The sequence below is a fragment of the Tupaia chinensis genome, unplaced genomic scaffold, assembly GCF_000334495.1.
Source record: "Tupaia chinensis unplaced genomic scaffold, TupChi_1.0 Scaffold000074_1, whole genome shotgun sequence".
In the NCBI taxonomy this organism is placed as follows: Eukaryota; Metazoa; Chordata; class Mammalia; order Scandentia; family Tupaiidae; genus Tupaia; species Tupaia belangeri.
In genome coordinates, this window is record NW_006159534.1 from 4,416,557 (window position 1) to 4,441,430 (window position 24,874).

The 24,874-nt window shown below is 40.5% G+C and overlaps 1 protein-coding gene and 1 long non-coding RNA gene across 2 annotated transcripts in view; one reads left to right on the forward strand and one right to left on the reverse strand.

Annotated features, from left to right (window-relative positions):
* LOC102492482 (uncharacterized) overlaps positions 1 to 24,874 on the forward strand; it is a 68,233-nt gene that overhangs the window by 8,651 nt on the left and 34,708 nt on the right. The window contains exon 2 of the long non-coding RNA XR_003547724.1: positions 11,519 to 11,604. This is a non-coding gene — a long non-coding RNA (uncharacterized LOC102492482). The remainder of the gene's footprint in view (positions 1 to 11,518; positions 11,605 to 24,874) is intronic.
* Positions 9,989 to 11,527, reverse strand: LOC102492068 (transmembrane epididymal protein 1-like). The gene is given in 2 exon segments (XM_014583979.1): positions 9,989 to 10,618; positions 10,621 to 11,527. Coding segments are annotated over 2 exon segments (939 nt in total). The 5' UTR covers positions 11,447 to 11,527; the 3' UTR covers positions 9,989 to 10,505.

The window sequence follows — 24,874 nt, forward strand, 5'->3', positions numbered from 1 at the left end:
CATGCGCCCGGCGTGAGTTCTAAGCCACCGGGTCCGGGACTCGAACCGCAGTTGACTATGTGGGAGTCCAGTGACATAACCATTATGCTAACTGCTGGTTCCCCATTTAATTATTTTTTAAAGTATGTAATTCCTCTTTTAGATTTTGCAAGAATTTCCTGACCTCCTGAAACTCATCAGCTCCTTTCTTCTACCTCTTCCTCAGTTCATTGTCTCTCTTTTCTCTTCCGTCTCTGTTAGCTTTGTCATTATGAATATTCTAATTTCTTTATCAGACATTCCCATGATTTCCATTGAACTGTCTGTGGATGAAAAGGAGTTGTTCTTTCACTTGGAGGAGAGGTATTTTCTTGATTTCCAATATTTATTGTGGTGCTGTGGTGATTTCTAGTCATCTGATGGATGATGTGTTTCTTCCTAATTCTTGAAGTTCAATCTGAGTGTTCAGGAGCTTAGAGATGGAGGTGATCTGGAATCTCTTTGCCATTCCGTTTTTATCCCTTTATGCAGCAGATTCAGTGGATATTGAGGAATATGTTGACCCTAATAGTGTTTGGATGTTTGGCTATGGTTCCCTTAGATCCATCTAGAAACACAGAGAATGGAGATTGAGGAGCAGAGTGATGAGATAGAAGAAAAAGAAAAGGAGACAGAGAGAAAAAAAAAAGAAAAAGAAACAAAAATCCAAAGAAACAGAAAAGGAAGAAAAAAAACCAAATAATTATTATTTTTTAAAGCAAGGAATAGAAAACTGCGTGTCACACACTAGTTCTCAGGAGCCATGAAGAAGTCTTTTTCTGAAGGCCTGCCCCTTGCCTCTCCTGAGTGGGAGGAGAAAAGGGGATTATTAGTGAGATAAAGGCAAGACTGAAAGCCAAGAAAAAACTTTACCTTAAAAAATTGTAAAAAGGAAAAATTACCAAAAAAAAATGAGAAGACAGAGGCAGAGAAAGACAGAGGCAGAGAGAAGGCTAGAGGGGCTCCCTACCACTTGAGTTTGTGGGCTGGAGGCTGAATTATCAGTAGAAAATCTTTGTTTCTCATTTTTCCCTGAAATCACTAGTTCTCAGGAGCCATAGAGGAGTCTTATTCTGAAGGCCTGCCCCTTCCCTCTCCACTTGAGTTTGTGGGCTGGAGGCTCGGGGTGAATTTCTTTTAAGGCATCTGGCCTACTCTGCAGTTTCTCCCCTGAAGTTTTAGGTAGGGTCCCATTGAGAAGTAGATGGAAACCCAGATTAGGATAATTCAAATAGGGTTTAATAAAGATATTTGTTATATAGATGTCGACAGGGTATAAGGAGACCACAAAGGGTAATTAAGTCACAGCTGGAGCAGTTACTGCATCTAGGCTCCAAGGGACATGGGATATGGAATAGGAGAAGTTCCTGGTATGTGCAGTGATAGTGTAATGGGTTGAATAGTAGCCCATCAAAGAGAAAGGTTCAAGTCCTAACTCCCCAAACCTGAGAATATGACCTTATTTGGAAAAAGAATCTTTGCTGACATAATTAAGTATTTCCAAATGATCATTCTAGATTAGGGTGGGCCCTAAATCCAATAAAAGGTGTCCATATAAGAGAAAGGCAGAGGTAGATTTAAGATTTAGAGACACACAGAGAAGACTGTGTAAAGGTGGAGGCAGAGATGGGATGATTGCCCAATGATTCTAATCATTCTTTTTAAATTAAGCATATTTATTCCATGAATGAAAAAGACAGAGAGATAAAGAGACAGAGACAGCATCCCCAAAAGGGTCTTGATGCCAGGATCCACTTCCCAGCCTCAGGCAGTGCAAATCATGGATATGTGTGTGTCTCACACACTCAGGAAGTCTCTGGATCCAAATACGGAAACTTTCTATGTGGGTCAAGCTTACAAAGTATTGTATTTCACTGCTGCTGCACCACCAACCAACCGTCATTTTTTTTTTTTTTGGAGAGATTTTCACTGTAGGGCGCGTGTGCTCGCCAGACAGAGAGAGACATAGAGACAGAAAGCGAGAAATCACCCCCCAGGGGGGATGGTCACGCCGCAATCCCTTCTCCTCCATTCTCCTCTCGGGATCTTGGGCACGCACGCACACGCGCCTGGCGTGAGTTTTAAGCCACCGGGTCCGGGACACGAACCGCGGTCGACTACGTGGGAGTCCAGCGACATAGCCATTACGCTAACTGCTGGTTCCCACCAACCGTCATTTTTGACAGGTTTAAGAAAACTTTAGATCTTCTGAAAATACATAGCAAGAAAATACTTGCTTCCAAAACCTAGATCATATGCCCTGTATTTTCTGCACTTAGCTATTTTTACTTCATCTTGGAAGCCTTTTAATGTCAAGACACATGGTTCTCTTTCTCTGTTTTAATGCCTGCATAATACTTCATACTTTATTTAACTATTCCCTTATTAAAGATCTAAAGACAAGGTCATCCTGAGGGCCCACCCTACATTCCAATAATAGGTGTCCATAAAAGAAAAAGAAGGAGTGTCAAGACAAAGACATGCAGAGAAGATAACAAGTATTATTTTAAGTTCCCATGGAAGGTGAGCTAATGGTATAGTGGTTAAGGCAGCTGAATCCCACATGGCCAACTGCAGGTCAAGGTCTGAACCTGGTAGTTTGAAAAACATTTCAGGTGCATATGCATGCATACCCAAAATCCTAAGAGGAGAGTGGAGGCAAAGGAATTGTGGCATAGCCATCCTCCTGGGAGATGCTTTCTCTTTTTCTTCCTCTCCATTTTTATCTGTTTCCAGTGAGTGTGCAAATTTGAAGTAAATAAAATTTCCCATGAAAACAGTGCTCCAGTGACCATTCTTATACATAACCCCTTTGTCTATATGTTTGAATATTTCTAGAGTAGATATTACATTAGGGTTCTTAGCTGCAGAAAAGAATCTGTTCTGGCTAGTTTAAGAGAAAAGGAATTTATTAAAATAGATGAGTTAGTTCATTAATCATTTGGATGGCTGGAGAAACAAGTTCCAGGTTAAGTTTGAAGGATCCATGCCCAGAACCTCATTGTGGAGGTGAACTCGGGTTGCTGCCTTCTTTGGCACTGATTCCAGAGCTATGGAGAAAATCACCTTGACAATGAAGAACAGAGGTCACCATTTTTACCATTCTATGTGCTATAGAATACAAGCCCTATGGGGCCAGTGGTGTCTTAGTTAAGGTGTTGTACTCCCACATGGCCAACCACAGCTCAAGTCCTGGACAAGTCAGCTTGAAAAGCATACTGAGTGTATCTTCATGCATGCACAAAATCCCAGGAAGAGCAAGGAAGAGAAGGAATTGCGACATAGCCACCCCCCTGGGGGGTGATTTCTCACTTTCCTTCTCACTGTCTCTGTCTCTCTCCAGCGAGTGCATGTGCCTTATGGCAAAACAAAACAAAACAAAACCCTATGTAAAGCCAGTTTCCTTACATTGTTCACATTTGAGTTGAAGTCTTAGTGGAGCATGTAATTGGTCACATGTTTGTACTCTACCTACAATGGAACCCAGGGGATAAAAATAAAAATCTCCTGGGGCCAGTAGGTCGTGTGGTGGTTAAGGTGATGAACTTCCACATGGCTGACCATGGTTTGAGTCCCAGACCTGGAGGCTTGAAAATCACACCGGGCACATGTGCATTTAAGCCCAAAATCCCAGGAGGAGAATGGAGAAGGGATTTTGGCATGGCCATCCTCCTGGGGAGTGATTACCTCACACTCACTTTCTCTGTCTCTCTCTAGCAAGCACATGTGCCCTATGGCAAAAACCTAAAATAATAAAAAGTAAAAATCTTCCAGTAGGTATGGGTGGACAGTGGTGTAGCAGTAACTGCAAGGCTGAGCCACATGGGAAGGTTCTGGGTTTGTGTCCAGAGACCTCCCTGAACACACTGGATGCACCTGAGCCCATTATCCAGTGCTGACTAAAACGGGGGATGGATCACAGCATGAAGACCCTGTTAAGGGTGACTCTCTGTTTTTCTATCTCTGTTGCTCATAAAATATATTTTAAAACTACTAGGAAGGCAGGCCTAACGATATGGAAACTGATCAAAATATTCTGAGGTATTTTTTTCAGAGATGTTGTTAGGTTTACATGACATGTTCACTGTGGGTCCCAAGAAGTAGAATCACTTGCTTGAAGGATATTTTTTTAAAAATTGGAGTTGGGGGACAGCAGATGGCATAATGATTACATCAATGGGTCTCCCATGTAATCAATCAAGTTTTGAGTCCTAGACCTGGCAGCTTAAAGCTCATGCCAGGCACATGTGCGTGTGTGTCTAAAATCCAAAGACGAGAATGGAAGAGAAGAGACTGTGGTGTGGCCATCCTCCCAGCGGGGGTGATTTCTCTCTTTTTGTCTCTCTGTCTCTTTCTGTCTCTCTGGCAAGCAAACACACCCTATAGCAAAAATATCTCCACAAATTTTTTGGAAAGAATTAGTTAATTTTGACCAGCAGTTGGCCTAATGGCTATGTTGCTGGACTCCCATATAGTTGACCGCAGTTCGAGTCCCGGACACAGTGACTTAAACTCACACTGGGCACGTGTGCGTGAGTGCCCAATATCATGAGAAGATAATGGAGAAGAAGGGATTGTAGTGTGGCTATCCCTCCCTGGGGGGTGTGGGGGTGGTGATTTCTTGCTTTGTCTCTCGGTCGTTCACTGTCTTTCTGGTGAGCACATGCACCCTTATAGTAAAAACCTCTACAAAAAAAAAAAAAAGAATTAATTTTATTTATGATTATTTTTAAATTTTGCGATAAGGATACATGTGCTCACTAGAGAGAGACAGGGAGAGACAGAGGGGGGAAATGAGAAAGTGAGAAAACAAGCTGCCAGGTCCAGGACTTGAACCATGGCTGACCAAGTGGAAGTCCAATGCCTGAGCCACTATGCTACCTGCTGGTCCCAGATATTTTAAATTTTGACCCAATCCATCAAACTGATTGCAACAAAATGTGAGTCAACTTATATTGTTGCCTACAGCATATGATCATTTCCTTTTCTCGACATCTTCTCCAGCAATAGATACCATTTCTTTAACACCTTCAATAATTATCAACAACCTGATGGGGAAAGAATACATTAAGTTTACATTTTCTCAGAACTGGTTAGGTTAAGCTTATTTTTAAATTTTAACTAGCCATTTCTTTTTCTTCTTCTTTTTCTTCTTCTTCTAAGATATGTTCATATATATCCTCTGCCCTTTTTATATTAGGCTGCCTTTTTTTGTTGTTTATGTTTGAACATCTCTTTGTATTCTGTATATCAAGTTTTTTTCTGCTACAATGTTGGAAATTTTTCTTCACAGTGCCTCTTCTATCTTTCTTACTTGTATCTTTTAGTTGTGGAAATTAAGTAAAATGTATAATCTTTTCCTAGTCCTTGCTCAAGAAAAATTTTAATGTCTTTTATTATAAAATTACTTTCTTTGGGCCAGCTGATGGTGTGGTGTGTTTTTTTGTTTTGTTTTGTTTTGTTTTGTTTTGTTTTTTTGAGAGGTTTTTGCTGTAGGGCACATATGCTTGCCAGACAGACAGAGAGAGACAGAGAGACAGAAAGCAAGAAATCACCCCCCGGGGGATGGCCACACTGCAATTCCTTCTCCTCCATTATCCTCTCGGGATTTTGGTCACGCACGCACATGCGCCTGGCGTGAGTTTAAGCCACTGGGTCTGGGACACAAACTGCCGTCGACTACGTGGGAGTCCAGCGACATAGCCATTATGCTAACTGCTGGACCCTGGTGGTGTGTTGGTTTTAAGGCAGTTGGATCCCACATGAACAACTGAGCAGTTTGAGGCCTGGACCTAGCAACTTGAAAAACACACAGGGCGCATGTGCATCTGTGCCCCAAGTCCTGAGATGAGAAGTGATTCTGGCATGGCCATTCCCCCTGGGCAGGTGTGTGTGTATGGGGTGCTTTGTCTCTCTTTCTTTCTCTCTGTTTCCGGTGAGTGCATGCTCTCCATAGTAAATTTTTTTAAAAAAGCTTAAAAAATATTTCTTCATTTCCTTCAAAGCACCTTGTTCATGTTTAACTTTTCAGTCCATCTATTCTTTTGTGCATTATGTGAGGTAGGTACTATTTTTTTTTTTTTTTAGTGAGTCAGTTATTTCTCAATCGAACAGTCATCCTCAGTATGTTTTTGTTTGTTTGCTCTTTGCCTGAGGGAGAGTGTAGTCGCTGGAGAGCAACGAGAGAGAGAGAAAGTGAGAAAGCACCTCTCATGGGCCATGATCACACCACAGCCCATTCTCCATTTATCCTCCTTTCATAATTTTAGATGGATGAATATGTGCCCAGCATGTTCCGCAAGCTGCAGGGCCTGAGAGTCAAACCACATAGTGGCCCTTGTGGGATCCAGCCACCCTAACCACCATGCCATGGGCTGTCCCCTCAATATGTATCTAATTCTTGCATTCCATATTTCTGTTTCTGGAGCCTGTATTTCACTAAACCATTTGGGAGCCTATGGCCCTTGCTTCATTCTATGCCACACTGTTTTATTTCTTGAATTAATTTGAAAATGTATTATGAAAGTTGGCAATGTAATTTCACCTTCGATTATTTTCTCCTAAGGAAAAGAAAGTCCTGTGTTCTTTTCTGTTTCTTTCCCAGATCTATTTTAGAATTGGCTGAATTTTGTTTGAATTATATTTTAATATTTTACTGAAAGTGCATTTTATTGAGATGGCATGGAGGTTAAGGCAGCTAGATCCCACCTGGCCTATAGCGCTATCTGAGTCCCGGACCCAGTGATTTGAAAAACACACTGGGCTCAAGTGCATGTGTGCCCAAAAATCCCAAGAAGAGAATGGAATAGAAGGGATTGTGGCATGACTATCCTCTTGGCGTGAGGGGGTGCTTTCTCACTTTTTTTCTCCCTCTCTCTGTCCCTGTCTCCGTGAGTACACACATCCTACAGGGAAAAAAAAGTACATTTTATTTATTTTTAGAACATTTTATTTTATTTCTATTTTAAATTGTCACAATGATTATACATATTTATGGGGTACAGTGTGATGTTTTGATACATGTATACAATGTGTCATGTATACAATGTGTAATGATTAAATTAGTGCAATTATCCTACCAATTACCTCAAACATCTATCATTCCTTTATTTTTTTGAGAGAGGTTTTTTGTTTGTTTGTTTGTTTTTGTTTTTGTTTTTGGCTATAGGACGCGTGTGCTCGCTGGAAAGACAGAGAGAGACAGAGAGACAGAAAACAAGAAATCATCCCCTGGGGGGGATGGCCATGACGCAATCTCTTCTCCATTCTCCTCTCGGGATCTTGGGCACACACGCACACGTGCCTGGCGTGAGTTTTAAGCCACCAGGTCTGGGACTTGAACCGCGGTCGACTGCATGGGATTTCAGCAACATAGCCATTACGCTAACTACAGGTCCCTACAATCTTTCTTATAGCTATTTTGAAATATACAATATTTCAACCAACATATGGTATAATGATTATGTTGCTGGACTCCCATGTGGTCCACCATGGTTTAAGTCCTAGATCTGGTGACTTGAAACTCTTGCTGGGTACATGTGCGTGCACACCCAAAAACTCAAGAGGAGAGTGGAAGAGAAAGGATTGCAGCATGGCCATCCCTCCTGGTGGGTGATTTCTCACTTTATGTCTTTCTATCTCTCTGTCTCTCTGGCAAGCACACATGCCTTATAGCCAAAAATATCTCTCTTAAAAAAAAAAAGAAATTATACAATGTGTTAGTGCTGACTATAGCTCCCTACTGTGCAACAGAACACCAGAACTCATTCCTCCCTACTCCTTTGGGTTTCCTTCTCCCTTGGATTCCTCCTGTATAGAACTCATTCCTCCTGTATAGACTGTACCCATTAACCAACCTCTCCCCATTTCTCCCTCCTACCCTTCCCAGCTTCTAGTAACTGCCATTCTACTCTCTGTATCCATGAGAACAAGACTTTTAGATTACACAAATGAGTGAGATCAGGTGACATCCTCCTTTCTGTTCCTGACTTCTTTCATCGACCACAGTGATCTCTAGGTTCATCCATGTTGCTGCAAATGACAGAATTTTATACTTATTAATGGCTGAATAGTATTCAATTGTGTAAATAGACCTATGTTTCTGTAGATGCATATGTATTACCTGGAAGATGTGTTATGTCAGGAAACATTTCTTAGTTATAAGAGATTTCTTAGTTTTGAACTAGGGTACAAATGACTTGTTAAGAGCAATGAGTAAGTGTTTTTTAGACTTCTTCACTATTTACCAGGACTTCATTCAAGAACAGCAATAAAAAACAGAAGCCCAAATGAAAAATAATGGGAAAGAACCCAGAAATTAGGTGCAACAGGAGTAATAAAAAGGGCTAGACATATCTTGTCCCAGGCTCCAGTTTGACCTGTACTTAAAACATGAGCTCTAGCCAGGAGTGTGAATGCCCATCAGCCTTTCTACACCCAGAAGGTCGTGGAGGTAGAGAAAGAAGTCATAGGGTAGGCACACTCTTTAGGAAGCCTGGAGGGATTGCACTGCTCTACTCATGCACATTGGGTCTCCTTGCTGCCTGCTTTCTAGATATTTTGATTTCTTTTTCTTTTCTTTTTTTTAAAACTAGAGTTAGTCTGTTCTTTTCTTTTTTTAAAGAATTATTTTATTTACTTATTTTAATTTGACCAGAGAGGAACAGAGAGAAAGTGAGAAAGCAAGCCGCCAGGTCCAGGACTCGAACCATGGTTGGCCATGTGGGAGTCCAGTGCCCTTAACCACCATGCCACCTGCTGGCCCCTAGCTATTTGGATTTCTAAGTCAGTCACATCCCACTCTCTGCAAAGAAGTCAGGGGAGCACAGACAATGAAAATAGAGGCTTTCAGACCTATCAAAGTGTTTTCAGGCCTCCCTGTCTTGTCTCTGACTAGCCATGAGTCTGGGCAAATTTACCTGGGATAGTCGTAGGTTTTCCATATGTAAAATGGACACTTTTGGAAAGCCATGAGGCATATCTTAAAGGGGTACAGTAAACATTGATGCATAAAGTCAACAATTCTGAACAAGTCAATAGATTTCATTTTTCATACAGACCAGGAAGAGTAGGCTCCTTATATGATTCAGGCTTTGGATAGTTGGTGCTTCCCTAAGGTTTCACAGAGAACTCAGACACTACATTTAGAGACAAGAAAGAGAGACTATAAGCAAATGACTTTATTAAGCATCAACTGTAGAGAAGACAAATGTTATATTATTCTGGAACAGGCAGAGGAAATTAGCTGACTATAATACAGCCTTGGGTAAAAATGACCATTGAACTTTCCCATGAAATTACAAGGATCACTTTAACTAGGATATGATGAGTTCTCTGTTCTTAGAGAGTCTACCGTTTAATTAGTAAGGCAAAAACTCCCCAAGAGAAACAATATGAGAACAGAACAAAGAAGACTATATCAGTAGCAAGAGTAAAATAGCAAAGCAGGTCTAGATGAGTTGCTGAAGAGTTCCAGCTCTAAGGAGGATAGGATAGTTTTCTGGAGGAGAACTTCTTGCTGGTAGTGATGCTAGTGGATTTAATGTTGGGTGTAATAAATGGAAAAAGGAACACTTCCCTACTCCCTTGGGTTTCTTTTTCTTCTCCCTTTCCTCTTTGTCCACATAATCTCATTTGTGTCACTTTTCCAGATCCTTCTCTTCCTTTCTTTTCAGTAACTAGGAGCTCAGGGACAGAAAATGTATCAGCAGTTGAGAATAATAGAGAAAATGTGACTGATGATTGGTTTTACAGAGAATGCTATTTGGCAAAGACTCAAGCAAAAGATATAGTAAATTATAATCTAGCAAATAGCTGTTAGGGCTAGTAGGAATTAAACAAATAGCTAGGCACTTCATTTCACCTGAATTAGCGGTAAGATATAAGAAATGTGGTGGCATTTAGTGAAAATTTGGTTCATGGAAACTTGAAAAGCTGTGATATGTTAATTCTTGCTTTATGTACAGAAAAATGGAACTATCCAACAGGCCCAAATAAAAAATACATCTATATGACATTCTTATAATTTCAAACAATGTATGGTAAGTGAATTGTCCTACATATGTCTATGCTACTTCCACAGAGCGGTGTCACTAGTTAGTCTATAGAAAAAGCCACCATTGCAATTTTGGTTGGTGAGAAGTCTTTATTCTTTGGATAGAAACCCAGAAGCAGCAGCAGGTGATGGTATTGCTGGTAGACTCTGCTCTCTCCCTTTCAAAGACCTCCCTTCTATTGTCCTGTCTTCACTGGAAATATGAAAAAGGAACACTTTTCTACTCCCTTGGGTTCCTTTGTCTTCTACTTCCCTTCATCCACATAATCTCATCTGTGTCCCTTTCCGGGGTCCCTCTCTCTCTTACTTTTCAGCAACTAGAAACTCAGGGACAGGAAATGTACCAACAGTTAAGAATAAACTTCTGTCCCTCAGGATCATTACCTTCACTGGGGACCAAAGAGGATGCAATACACGTGGCTGAGAGAACCCATCAGAAGAAGATGAGTCCCAGGTGTCCTAGACCCTGTCTCAGGGTGAGCTCTTTGAAGAGATGAGCCTGGTCATCATCCTCTGACTGCTTCACTTTCTGCAGCATTCTGTAGAGGGGCCTGGAGGGCTCATGTGATGGAGAGCATCTTCAGATACCTTCAATTTCAAGCTGGGATTGTAACAACGATGCCAAAAAGAAGAGACACCATAGATGCCCAAGATGCACAAGGCGTTGATCATCACATGCCAGCAGAAGAAAGTAGTGACAAAAGTGATATCGCTGACATCATCATCCTGCCATGGGTAACCAGTGACAGGTCTGTATAGAATGAAGCCTGCCTGCATCAGCCAGGAGCCCATCATCAGAAACAGAAAGGCCTCGATAAGCCAGAGGTGAAACATGTTGAGAGCCCACAGCTCTGCAGTGAGCACCAGCGTCAGTAGGAACACCACCAAGATGAGCAGGGCATGAACTTGCAGCTCCACCCCTGATGAGTTCTTCACATGGGACACAAACAGCAGCAGGAGCTCATGGAAGGAAAGAACCAGGGTACCTTTTTCTAAGATGACACATCGCTGAGGCAGCATGTTCTTGCTCATGACATCGATACAGCCATTGAGGGTGAGAAGGATGAACATGGTGAGGTGCTGCCAGTCTTTGGGGTACATAAATCTTGGTGGCACCTGATTGCTCATAAACACCATCCCATCATCATGACAAAAGATCACATAAACTGTTAGGATGGAGCCAGTCACTATCTTCAACAAGCCTTTGTAAGATATCTTCCACAGGATGGCCCATCTTCCCTTATTCCTGGGAGGGTATGAAGGATGCAGGAGATAGGCATTGAATATCATGGCCTTGGAGACCAATATTGCCTGATACAGTCCATAAGAGAAAAGATATAGCCCTGGGTAAAAATGACCATTGAACTGTCCCATGAAATTATAAGTCTATCTGACCAGGGAGTGAAGAACACAACTCAGGACCTCTCTACTCTCTTTTCCTCATAGGCCTTTCAAGTTTTGGGCTATATATGCGGAACTAAATTTTACCTACTTTTATCACCTCTCTCTGCCCACTGCTCTCCCACTGAATGGTAAGTTTTGGACTAGAGCCTACACTTTGGACAAGGTAGGTCTCATTGTTCCATTCCATTCTAATATATTAGAATTTCACAAACTTCTGCCTAAGAAGGAAGATGAGTATTTCTCAGCATGTACCTATAGAAATGCATATTCTCAGGGAATTCTGCTTTTGGACTTTTGTGGAGCTCTGGTCACATTTGTCCCTCTCTCCCATGACTTACATCCTGCCTAGTGTTCAGAAGAAAGAGTCAAGTGCCTGAGTATGGAGATTATCCAAGGAAGCTTGACTTCCTTACAAATCTTTGTGCATTCTTTAAGATTCATTACTCATATATTTGGTCATATACTGAAGATAAATATGTTCTTTTTATTAAGTTCATTTATTTCTTCCATAACATAGAGATAATATCCCCAAACAGGATCTTGATGCTATGATCCATTGCAAGCTTTAACCAATGCTGAGGTCTCCAGATGTAAACCCAGAACCTATTCTCATGTTGGTCATCCAAATAGACCTTTGTGTTTTACCACTATGCCACCATCTCTAATCCCATATTTTCTTCCTGGACATAAAATTTTGTAAACATTTAAATGTGTGCTCACATATATGAGGGGGGTCTTCAAAAAGCTCATAGGAAATGTGTATTATGAGAAAACAACTGCATGGATTTCAACACTTTGCACCAAAATATATTCAAGCTTCAATGCTATCTTTTTATTTGTTCATTTTTATTATCTTTTTTCTATAGGGCACATATGCTCACTAGAGAGAAAAGAAAAGTGAGAAACCACCCTCCTTGGGGATGGCCACATCAAAATCCTTTCTCCTCCATTTTCTCTCAGGATCTTGGTCATGCACTCACACATTTCGAGCATGTTTTTCAAGCCACTGGGTTCAGGATTGGAACAGTACAGTTGGCCATGTGAGGTCTAATTGCCTCAACCACCACGCCACCAGCTTGCCCCTTTAATGCCATCTTTATATGAACTTTTTGAAGTTCCCACATATTGGAAAAGTTGTGACACATTTTTGCATAGAAAAAAAAAAAAGTCATGACTTCCAACGACCCAATAGGTATTGAATGCCTTCATGGCATATTTATTCTTCTAAACAGATTTTAAGAACTACCAAGAAAGCTACTTACCTGCTCCCAACCCTCTCTCCATTGGAGAGTAAATGAAACTGAAATGCCACTTCTTGAAGTTAATTTTGGTGTTAGGATGTAATTTCTTTTTCAAATGCAGGCATGTTAAGACAAGTATATTCTGTGAGCTGTTTATAATTTCATTTGAATTGGCTCCTGAACTTAATTCTTTGTGATTTGCTTTGTTTCTAACACATATAGATTGGAAGAGTTCTAGGCACTAGATGGCAGTCAGCTGAATATGAAGGATCCAATGCAAGTGTCACTTCATGAAAATTACACAGATTTAAAGTGTACAGCATATTGTTTTGATGTACATGTGCATTGTGAAGTGATTACTACAGTGAAGCTAAGTAACATATGCATCACCTCATGTAGTTGTCTTTTGTGTGTGGTAAGCACACCTGAGATCAACTCTTAGTAATTTCAAGTATATAATACAGCATTGTTATTTTTAAAACATTGCCAGAGGGCATGTGCACTTAGAGAGAGAAAGAGAGGGAGAGGGAGAGAGGGAGAGGGAGAGAGAGAAGAAACCCCCAATTGGGTGTGTTCACACTACAATCACTTTTCCTTCCTTTCTCCATCCTTTTGGGATTTGGGGCATGCATACACATGTACCCTGGCAAATTTTTCCAGCTGCCAAAGCTGGGACTTAAACTGAATGATTGGTCATGTGGGATCCAGCTGCCTTAACCCCTAGGCTACAGGGCTGGCCATGCAATATAGTAATATTAACTATATATGCCATACTGTACATTAGATATCTAGCACTAATTCATTGTACATGTTTGAAATGGTTATCTTTTGACTCTCTCCCCATTTCTCCACTATCACCCTACCCTTCAATAATTGCTATTCTTGGGACCAGAAGTTAGCATAATGGCTATGTCGCTGGACTCCCACGTAGTTGACCGCGGTTCGCGTCCCAGACCCAGTGGCTTAAACTCATGCCAGGTGCGGGTGCATGCATGCCCAAGATCCCAAGAGGAGAATGGAGGAGAAGGGATTGCAGCATGGCCATCCCCTCTGGGGGGGGATTTCTCGCTTTCTATCTCTCTATCTGGTGAGCACACGTGCCCTATAGCAAAAACCTCTCCAAAAAAAAAAAAAAATCAATAATTGCTATTCTTTCTACTCTCCGTTTGTATAAGTTCAACATTTTTATATTCCACATATAAGGGAGATCATGCAGTATTTTCTTTCCATGTTTGGCTCACTTCACTCAGCATAATGTATTCCAGATGCTATCTATGTCGTTGCAAATGTTGAGATCTTTTTCATTTTTGAGACTGAAAATATGTCATTATAGAGACCAGCAGTTAGCGTAATGGCTATGTCGCTGGACTCCCACGAAGTTGACCGTGGTTTGCATCCCAGACCCGGAGGCTTAAAACTCACGCTGGGCGTGTGAACGTGCGTGCCCAAGATCCTAAGAGGAGAATGGAGGAGAAGGGATTGCAGCATGGCCATCCCCCCGGGGGGTGATTTCTCACTTTCTGTTTCTCTGTCTCTGTCCAGCAAGCGCACGCACCCTATAGCAAAAACCTCCTAAAAAATATGTCATTACATATTACATTTTTTAATCCATTTATCTATCATGAACACAGCTTGTTTCTGTTTCTTTGCTATTGTGAATAATGCAGCAATGAACATGGGAATGCAATATGCTTTTGAGATACTGATTTCATTTTCTTTGGCCATATATCTGCAAGTGGGCTTGCTGGGTCATATGTTAGTTATGTTTTCTATTTGTTTTAGAAACTTTTATTTTTCATAATGATAGGACCAATTTATATTCCCACCAACAGTGTATAAGGGTTCCCTTTTCTCCACATCCTCACCAACACTTATAATCTTTTGTCTTTTTTATAATCATCCTGATGGGTGTAGGGTGATGTGGTTTTGATTTGCATTTCCCTGATGATTAGTGATATTGAACACTTTTTCATATACCTCTTGACCATTTGTATTTTTCTGGGGGGGGGGAATGTCTATGGAAGTTCTTTACTCATTTTTAAATGAAGTTACTCTTTTTCTCCTATCAATGTAGGAATACATTTAGCCAAACAGATAAAAATCTGTACACTGAGGGTCCAGCAGTTGGCATAATGGCTATGTCATTGGACTCCCATGTAGCTGACCATGCTTTGAGTCTCGGACCTGGTAGCTTAAACTCCCACCAGGCGCATGGGCATGCATGCCCAAGATCCCGAGAGGAGAACAGAGGAGAAGGGATTGTAGTATGGCCATCCCCCCAGAGGGTGATTTCCCGCTTTCTATCTCTCTGTCTCTCTCTGTCTTTCCGGCAAGCGCACATGCCCTATAGCAAAAATCTGTTCCCCCCCAAAAAATCTGTACACTGAAAACTATAAAACACTTATGAAAGAAATCAGAGAAGACACAAATAAATGAAAAGATAGCCCATGTTCATGGACTGTAAGAATTAAATTCATTAACATGTCCTTACTTCCCAGAGTGATCTAAAGATTTTATATAATAATCCAAATGCCAATGGCATTTTTCAGAAAAATAAAACAATCTTAAAATTTGAATGGAACCACAAAAAACCCTAAATATCCAGACCAATCTATTTTTTTATATTCATAATAAAGAACATGCATGAAAGAAAAAGAGAGGAGCACCCTCCACAGGGCTTGATCATTTTTCAATTACCTTCCTCCAGTCTTTGAGCCAGAACCCTGAGTGCATGCACACATGCCCAATATGTAAAGCAATCTTGAGAAGTACAAAGTTGGAGGCATTGCACTTTATCTAAAATTATATTATAAAGCTATAGTAATCAAGAGTATGGTACTTGCAAAAATACACACCAATGGAACAGAAAAGAGAGCCAGGAAATAAACCTATGAATATATATTCAACTGATCTTCAATGAGAGAGCCAATATTACACAATGGGGAAAGGATAGTCTTTTTGGTAAATGGTGTAGGAAAAAATAGGGAAAACTGAGTATCTACATGCAAAAAAATGAAATTTGACCCTCATTTTACACCACATACAAAAATAAACTCAAAACGAATTAAAGACTAAAATGTAAGAATTGAAATCATACAGCTTCTACAGGAAAACATAAAAGAAAAGTTCCTTGCCATGGATCTTGGCAATTTTTTAAAAAAAGATATGGTACCAAAAGCACAGGAAACAAAAGCAAAAAATAAGCAAACTGGACTATATCAAATCATAAAGTTTCTGGGACCAGCAGTTAGCATAATGGCTATGTCACTGGACTACCCTATAGTCAATCACGTTTCGAGTCCCAGACCCAGTGGTTTAAACTCACGCCAGGTGCATGTGTATGCATGCCAAAGATCCCAAGAGGAGAATGGAGAAGAAGGGATTGCAGTGTGGCCATCCCCCCAGGGTAGGTGATTTCTCGCTTTCTGTCTCTCTGTCTCTGTCTTTCTGGCAAGTGCATGCGCCCTATAGAAAAAACCTCTCCAAAAAAAAAAATCATAAAGTTTCTGTGCAGCAAAGGAAACAGTCAACTCCCTGAATACACAACCTATAGAGTGGGAGAACATATTTGCAAACCATGTATCTGATAAGGGGTTAATATCCAAAATATATGAGTCTTCATTTGGAGCATATGATGGAGAACAAGATGATGTATCCCTGGGCACACAAATGATCTGAGGTTTATTTTAAAGGGTACATTAAATGAGAGTTTTTCTGAGAGTGATAGGTATGCTGAGGGGAGAGGTTCATCATAGGATACAAACCATGCTCATTTCAGTCCTCTGTATAGTCATCTGTCTTCACAGTACAAGCAAGCTGTGGAGAGAGAGGCAGAACCTGTATGCTGATAATGCTCTCAGTAGGGAGAAGGAGAGTTTATACCTAGGTCACAGCACTGCTTTTAAGGCCTCACTCCCACCCAACTATGCACCTACTAAGTCCAATCCCATTTGAGTATTTTCCACATGTACATAATATCAGAAAAGTTTGATTTCTTTATGTTTTTGAGAATGGAGTTTTTGTTTGGTTTGGTTGATTTGGTTTTATTTATTTATTTATTTATTTATTTATTTATTTATTTATTTATTTATTGCTAGAGAGAGAGTGGAGCTTTCAGTGTGAAAATGCTGTAGGAGAGTAAGCTTAAGATTGCTTTATAGAGCGATTTGCCTTCCTTATTTCATGTAACTTCAACCTTTTTACATCAATGTGGCTTATACTGGTGGGCAATTGACAGAATTCTCTATTTCTTCTTGTGTATACTAATAGAATATATTTCCTACCCTATCTTACAGTTAGATCTAGCCAATGGAATGTGAATCAAAGTGATATATACTACTTTCTAGACTCATCCACGTAGTCCTCCTTCATGTACTCTTTCATACTACTTTTCTTCTATTTTTTTTTTAATTTCTTGAGAGAAAGAAGAAGAAAGTACCTTTGACAAGATCTCACCATGCCACAATCCTCTCTCCAACCTTCTAGCCAATCATAATCACAGGTGTGCCTGCAGGTGTGCCTGGTATGTTTAGGTCAACTCATGATCTGAACCCAAGGCATTCCATAAGGCTTCAGCATCACATAGCACCACACTACTGCCTGTGCCACCATGGCTAGGCTTCTTCTGGCTTTGTGCACAGAACTTACTTTAAATTCATACATGGATCAGGATAGAGGAGCCCAAAGATATAAAGAAGAAGTTTTGGGACCAGCAGTTAGCGTAATGGCTATGTCACTGGACTCCCACGTAGTCAATCGCAGTTTGCGTCCTGGACCCTGTGGCTTAAAACTCACTCCGGGCACGTGTGCGTGTGTGCCCAAGATCCCGAGAGGAGAATGGAGGAGAAGGGATTGTGGCATGACCATCCCCCCTGGGGATGATTTCTCGCTTTCTGTCTCTCTGTCTGTCTCTCTCTGTCTGTCTGATGAGCACACGTGCCCTATAGTGAAAACCTCTCCAAAAAAAAGAAGTTTTAAAAATTATTCTTTGTAAAAGGCCTATACACTTATCAAGAATACTCATGATGGACTATATAAGCAAGAAACTTTTTTTTTTTTTTTGTAACAGATATGTTTGTTACAGAAGCTAGTTTACTCGAGCTAATACAAAACTAATACTTAACCTTTATATTAAAATTTGGAAAAATACACAAAAAAAATGAGAGACAATTAAGCACTTGAAATCTCAAATTCTGGCAATAATCACTGTTCACATTTTTTCATAGAAACAAAGCATTAGAATGGAGGGTTGTGTTGTAGAAAACAAAAATTGACTGGAAATTGAGGGATCAGAAGTTCATTTCCATTTCCCTTTAATTAGCAGAGTCTTGGCTTATTAGAGAAAGGAAAATTATTTGATATCTGCATTCTCTAGTTGGGGAGGGCAGAAACATGGAGTCGATGTACAGAATGGAGCACATTTGGTACCTTAAAATCTTTCTTTTTAAAATTTTTTCACTGCCAGAGAGTGCATATGCTCACCAGAGAAAGAGAGAGAGAAAGAGAGCCCTCAATGGGAATTAGTCACTCCACAATCCTTTCTCCTCCATTTGTCTATCTCATTGGGATTTGGGGCACACCTATGCCCAGTATATATATATTTTTTTTTGGAGAGGTTTTCGCTATAGGGCGCGTGCGCTCGCCAGACAGACAGAGACATAGAGACAGAAAGCGAGAAATCACCCCCCAGGGGGGATGGTCACGCCGCAATCCCTTCTCCTCCATTCTCCGCTCGGGATCTTGGGCACGCACGCACACGCGCCCGGCGTGAGATTTAAGCCACCGGGTCCGAGACGCGAACCGCGGTCGACTACGTGGGAGTCCAGCGACATAGCCATTACGCTAACTGCTGGTTCCCTGCCCAGTATATTTTTCAAGCTGCTATGGCTAGGATTCAAACCACAGTTGGCCATGCAAGATCTGGTTACCTTAGCCACTGTTACAGGGTAACCCCTAAAACTTACAAGTTTTCCCTTTTAGCTAGTAGTCAAAACACTCACAAAACTTCAAAGAGTCAAATATTTATGGAGAGAAAACACAAAGGGAAGATGTGAGTATGACTCTGTGATGGAGTAGATTAGGGAGAATAAATCTCTGATATTTTCTTTGGTTCTTGTCTTTGGTCTGAAAAATTCTTATGCTCGTCTGAGGAAAATTGGCTCCTGGTGCAGCAAAATTCATTGCTTCACTAGGTACTTATCAACAGGGAACTAGTGCATGTTTCTGAATAGTCCATTTGCCCCTATGACAGACTGCAGTTGTGAGAAAAGGCCATATTTGTTCACTAGCAATATTACTTCTAGAACCTCTAGACTATGGGATGGCTAAAAGACACATTGGATAACAGGAGAGACAGCAGACACCAATTGTCTCCTGACCGCCACGTTTATTTTTGCCTCTTGACCACTCCTACACATTGAAAGAAGGGTGCTGACAGGCAGAGGAGAAAAGTAAAAGCATATCCTAGAACATCAGAAGTTCAAGGTTGAAAATGGCACAAATGCAGGACAAGTAGCCCCACTTAACATCCCATCTGGGATGCTCAGGCCCCTTCCTTGGCCAGACATCAAAGCTACATGTTGTTCATTAAACATGAGCATCCTGGTCCCAGGACTTTGAAGATAGGAATCACCCATCCACGCCAGAGACTGCCCACCAGCAGCAGAGAAGGAAGCCAAAGGTGGTGAATGATTAGCAGAACTGCCAGACAGCTCCAGAGTCTGTGGGCACAGAGCACCTGTGAAACTGCTTCATGGGGAAGTACAGCCTGACCTTGGGAGCCTCTGGAGGTTCTTCAAAGCCTGGCTTCTATACAATGAGACTCTCCCGAGACATGCCTAGGGGCCCCCAGCCCAGCCACTGTCACTTGCCTGCAGTGAGAAGACCTCAGGAGTTCAGTAAACATGAGTTTATGAGCTATGTTAACATAACCTTGAAGAATGAAATCCTGTCATTTGAGGTAACATGTTGAGTCTGGAGGACATCAAGTGAAGTAGCCAAGTACTGAAAAAGAAATACCACATGTTCTCACTCATATGTGGAAACTTGGGTTGTTGGAAAAGTCATGATGTATTTTTTTCCATTTTTCAGTGCAAAAATGTATCATGACTTTTTCGATGACCCCATAAAAAAAGGCTGACCTCATAAAAAGTAGAGTAAAATACTGAACATCAGAAGTCTGAAAAGGGTAGAGGGGGACCAGGGGATAGAGAGATATTGGTCAATGGGAACAAAATTACAGATTGATAAGAGAAACAAATTATAGTATTATAAAGTACAGCTGGATAACGCTACTTAATTTACTGTGCATCTCAGTTAAAACAAGAGAATTTTGAATATTCCCAACACAAAGTAATGGCAAATGGTTGAGATGATGGAAATGCTAATAAGGTTGATTGAATCATTACGCAATGTATTCTTATACAGAAAAAAATCACATTTTACCCCTTAAATATGAACAATTATATGTCAAAAAGTTTAATATACACACATAAAAATACAATTATATATAAATTAAGGAATTATTATTATTATATATTTTAATTTTCCAGTGTATGCACTCATGTGAGAGACACAGAGATTGGGAAAGAAAATCCATATATCAGACTAATCATAAGACCTCACCCATCAATATTGGTCAAAGTGTGGGAAGCATCGATATGAATGAATTCTAATTGTCCATATAAAGTGAAATTAAAGGTATGATTTGGCTATGCTTATCAATATGAATGTGCTTTTCCTAAGATACTGGATTTATTGGGTTGTTAGAAAAGTCATGACATGTTTTTCTAAGGAGAAATGCATCATGACTTTTCTAATGACCCAATAATATGTTGGCTTAAGCATCTAGGGATGGTATAGTCTGCTAGGTTGGACAACTGAAACCTGGACCCAATGGTGGCCTCTCACCTTGAAACTGACATATTGGAATTTCCCTGACAAACTCTAGAGAAGCACTGTCACATAGAACTTTCTGGAATGATGAAAACTTTTTTTTTTATAATTTATGTATCTAGTGACTTGTGGTTATTGAAACTTAAATGTTGCCAATACAACTGAAGAACTGAATAAAATTTTTGTTTCATTTAAGTTAATTGAAAGATAGTACACATGGCTGGGGTCTACTGTTTGAACAGTGCAGCTGTAAGTGAAGGAGTCAGAGGCTCAGGAGAGTAGCAATGTGGAAATGGACCTGGGAAGGGGCAGCCAGCTCAGCCACTCCTTAATCATATCCCTTGCAACCTGTGGTTTTTTTTTTTTTTTTTTTTCTAAATTCACTCCGGCTGCATCCTACAGTGAGAAATATGTAAATATAATCATTCACTTTTGAAAAGATTTTCAATTTCCATTTTTATTTTCTTTAACTTTAACCCAAAAGTTATATAAAAGTTATATGCCTGTGTTTCAACCTTTTTGTGCTCCATTGTTTTTAAGAATTATGTAGTACTAACTACTATGTAGTTTTACTTTGAATTATTTATTTAATTTTATTTATTATTATTATTTTTAAATTTGTGTCAGAGCACATGCACTCACCAGTGAGAGACAGACAGAGAGAGAGAGAAAGTAAGAAAGCAAGCCACCAAGTCTGGACTCGAACCACAGTTAGCCATGTAGGAGCAGGACCTTAACCACCATGCCACCTGATAGTCCCTAGAATAATGTCTTCTAATTTTCAAATAAATTGTGTTTTTTTCTTTCACTATTTTTGAAGTTTTCTTAAGTTTATTTATGTATTTCTTCCATGCATAAGAGAGACAGAGATAGAGAAAGACAGAAAGATAGCACCCCCAACATGTTCTTGAAGCCAGCCTCGGTCAGTCCTAGATCATGGACACACATGTGCCAGTGTGCTAAGGGAGGTCTCTGATTGCACCTGGAAGCTTACCATGTGTTGAGCCTTGCAAAGCCTGGCATTTTAGCTCTGTGTCACTGTCAGTCCCTGTTCTTTTTATGTTGATGTTATTTCTGCTTTTGTGTGTGTGTGTGTGTGTGTGTGTGTGTGTGTGTATTTCAATAAGTGTTCCTGAATATTATTCAAATCTCTTATACCCTATTAATTTTATGTAATATGATTACTTCTGAGCTGAATGTTATGTTCTTTAACTGGATGATTCAGTTCTCTTTTTATTTCTATCAGTTTCTATTTTTATGTATATATCCATATATGCATAAATATAATGCCACAATTGCCAGTGCATTCAGTTTCATAACTTTTAGGGGCCAGCGGGTGGCAAGTGGTTAAGGTGCTGGATCCCACATGCCCAACTCCACAGGTTCAAGTCCTGGATATAGTAGCCTAAAAAAATGCTGTGTGTGTGTGTGTGCATGCCTGGTCACAATAAATTCCCCTCGTCACAGGGGAACTTAAGATACTTAAATTTATTGTGACCCTCTTTCTGCCTCTGTCTTTGTCTCTCTCTGGTGAGTGCATGCATCCTATGGCAAAAAATTTCTAAAAACAAAAAGGTTGATAATTTTTAATATCTTCTTAGTGAATTAAGTATTCACTAATAGAAGAAAAAATGTTTTAACTATAGAGAGCATGCGTGTATGCACACAAGAGTGAGAGAAGCACCACCTCCAACAGGGTCTTGTCACACCATGATCTTCATTCCCCAGCCCTCTTTCTCCTCAGGATCTGGGTGCCCATGGGCATGGCCAGTGTGTTTTCAGGCCAATCTGGGGATCTGAACCTGTGGCCAGCCATGTGGCTCTCAGCCTTGCAAGGCACTATATAACTGCTATGCCACAGTGGTGGGCTTCTTTGCCAGTCTTAATTATTAATGCTTCTCCTCTTTAGTTTTCTTTAGTCTGGTATTAGCATTATAGCATCTACTTTATTTTATTATTTTCCTACCTCACTTTAATGCCTATGTTTCAACCTTTTTGTGCCTCATTGTTTTAAGTATTATGTAGCACTAACTATTAACTACTACGTAGTTTTACTTTGTTTTAACCTGTTCTAACAATTCATTACTTTGACGGGGGAATTTAAGATACTTAAATTTATTGTGACCATGGATGTATTTGAACTTATTGATATATTTTGGACCCCCATTCTTTTTTTAAAAAATTTTATAGAATGGGGGCCAACAGGTGGCATGGTGGTTAAGGCACTGGATTCCCATATGACCAACTGCAGTTTGAGCCCTGGACCTTGAAAATCACACCAGGAGCATGTGCATGTGTGCCCAAAATTGTGAGAGGTGAATGGAAGAGAAGGGATAGTGGCATGGCCATCCTTTCTGGTGAGGGTGGGTGATTTCTCACTTTCCCTCTTTCTGTCTCTGTCTCTCTTGGGCAAGCTCATACTCTCTATGGCAAAAACCTAAAAAAGAAAAAAAGAAGTATAGAATAAGAAGTTACATTTACTAGAATTAAAATTTCCCTCAAAAGAGATAAGTTTGTTGGAATTCAAGGTTAGAACTTGAGATTGGTGATGCATTCCTGTGTTTCTGTATTCTCCGACTTTACAAACAATCCCACTAAATCTCAAGAACCTTCACATTCTATTAGACAAAATTTTTTTGTCTTTGGACAATGAATTGTCTTTGATTATTCATATCACCAGTAATTTCTTTCCTTTTCTTTTTTTTTGGAGAGGTTTTTGCTGTAGGGCACTTGTGCTCACCAGACAGACCAAGAGAGACAGAGAGACAGAAAGTGAGAAATCACTCCCCGGGGGGATGGCCACGCCACAATCTCTTCTCCTCCATTCTCCTCTCAGGATCTTGGGCACGCACGCACATGTGCCCGGCGTGAGTTTAAGCCACCAGGTCCGGGACTCGAACCGCAGTCGACTACATGGGAGTCCAGCGACATAGCCATTACACTAACTGCTGGTCCCCCCTCTGATATTATTAATAGAAAGTATCTAAGCCCATGCTGGGGGCTCTAAACAAGATTATTTTCACAGAAATTGTTTTTTCCTTAATCCCCTGAGGAAAGTGGTGAGCTCCTCGAAGACTCACAATACCTCTACAAAAAGACATGAGCTACTTCCTGTGATATTCTCTGCATCCCCAAAGACGCCAGTCCGTGAACTGAGGACCAGGGGTTTAAACAGGTACTACATGCACTGGCCTCATACTGGCAACCTCTGCCCTGTTTCACCTGCAGTTGCTGTGTTGAGAAGACCTGGCCTTAATGAAATATTCAGTTCTAAACTTTTCATGTCCCAAATTAACTTTAATGAGCAAACAGGGAAAGATCAAGAGGGGACATTGGGGAAACTTTGAAGTAGAAGCCAGGATGGGGTAGATGCCCTCTGGCTCTTGGCCAGCTTTTGCTTTTGATGACATCAGTCCTTCAGATCTTGTTCTTCTGAGCTGCAAACAAGGGACCGTGGGACCAGGATGCCTGAGATTTCATCTTTTGCAATGCCCCTGTGTTCCTCGTTCAACAAACATGTGTCAAACATCTACTATGAGCAAGAAGCTTACCCTAATGTTTTTATTATTTGCTTTGGGTAAACCCAGGTGAATATGACACTGTCAATTGTCCTCAAGGATTTCGTGTCCTAGTAGATCTTATATAGACAGATAGAAATGTCCACTTTAGGAAAGTGCTATGCCATGTCATAAAAGTACAAATTTTCATTGGATAGAAGAAGATGTATATTTTCCCTTGGAGAACTGGGAATGCCATATGCAGGAAGTTAGATAAGATCTGCCCTTTTAAGATCAGCGGGATCTGAGCAGGTGGGCAGGGGTCTTTTAGGTGGAGTGTACAGTGTGAGCACTGGTAGGGAAGTTCATAGACTATTCTAGGAACAACCAGTTATAGATATCCTGTTTCTTCTGTGTTTTCATAGGAAAATCTCCCAATCTGAGCTTCAATTTTTCCATAAGTAAAATGGGGCTAGTTCTAGCTACTCTTCAGAAGAATTGTAAAGATCTAATGATCTTTATTGTATAGTAGATTGTATAGATCATTCTATGTGCTCAAGTAATAATACTTAGCATCTCTTACACATGTTTCTGTTTCTCCCCTTTAATCCCTAAGCTGGTGCAAAGCAGAGTTTGGGGACCAGAAAAGGGTAGCTCAAGATCAATATAGATATTTAGATAAGGAAGTTTAAGATTGTTATGAGCAGCTACCAGCAGGGGCAGTTCTCACCTGCCACAAGCAGATCCCAGGGTCCTTCCTGGGTGGA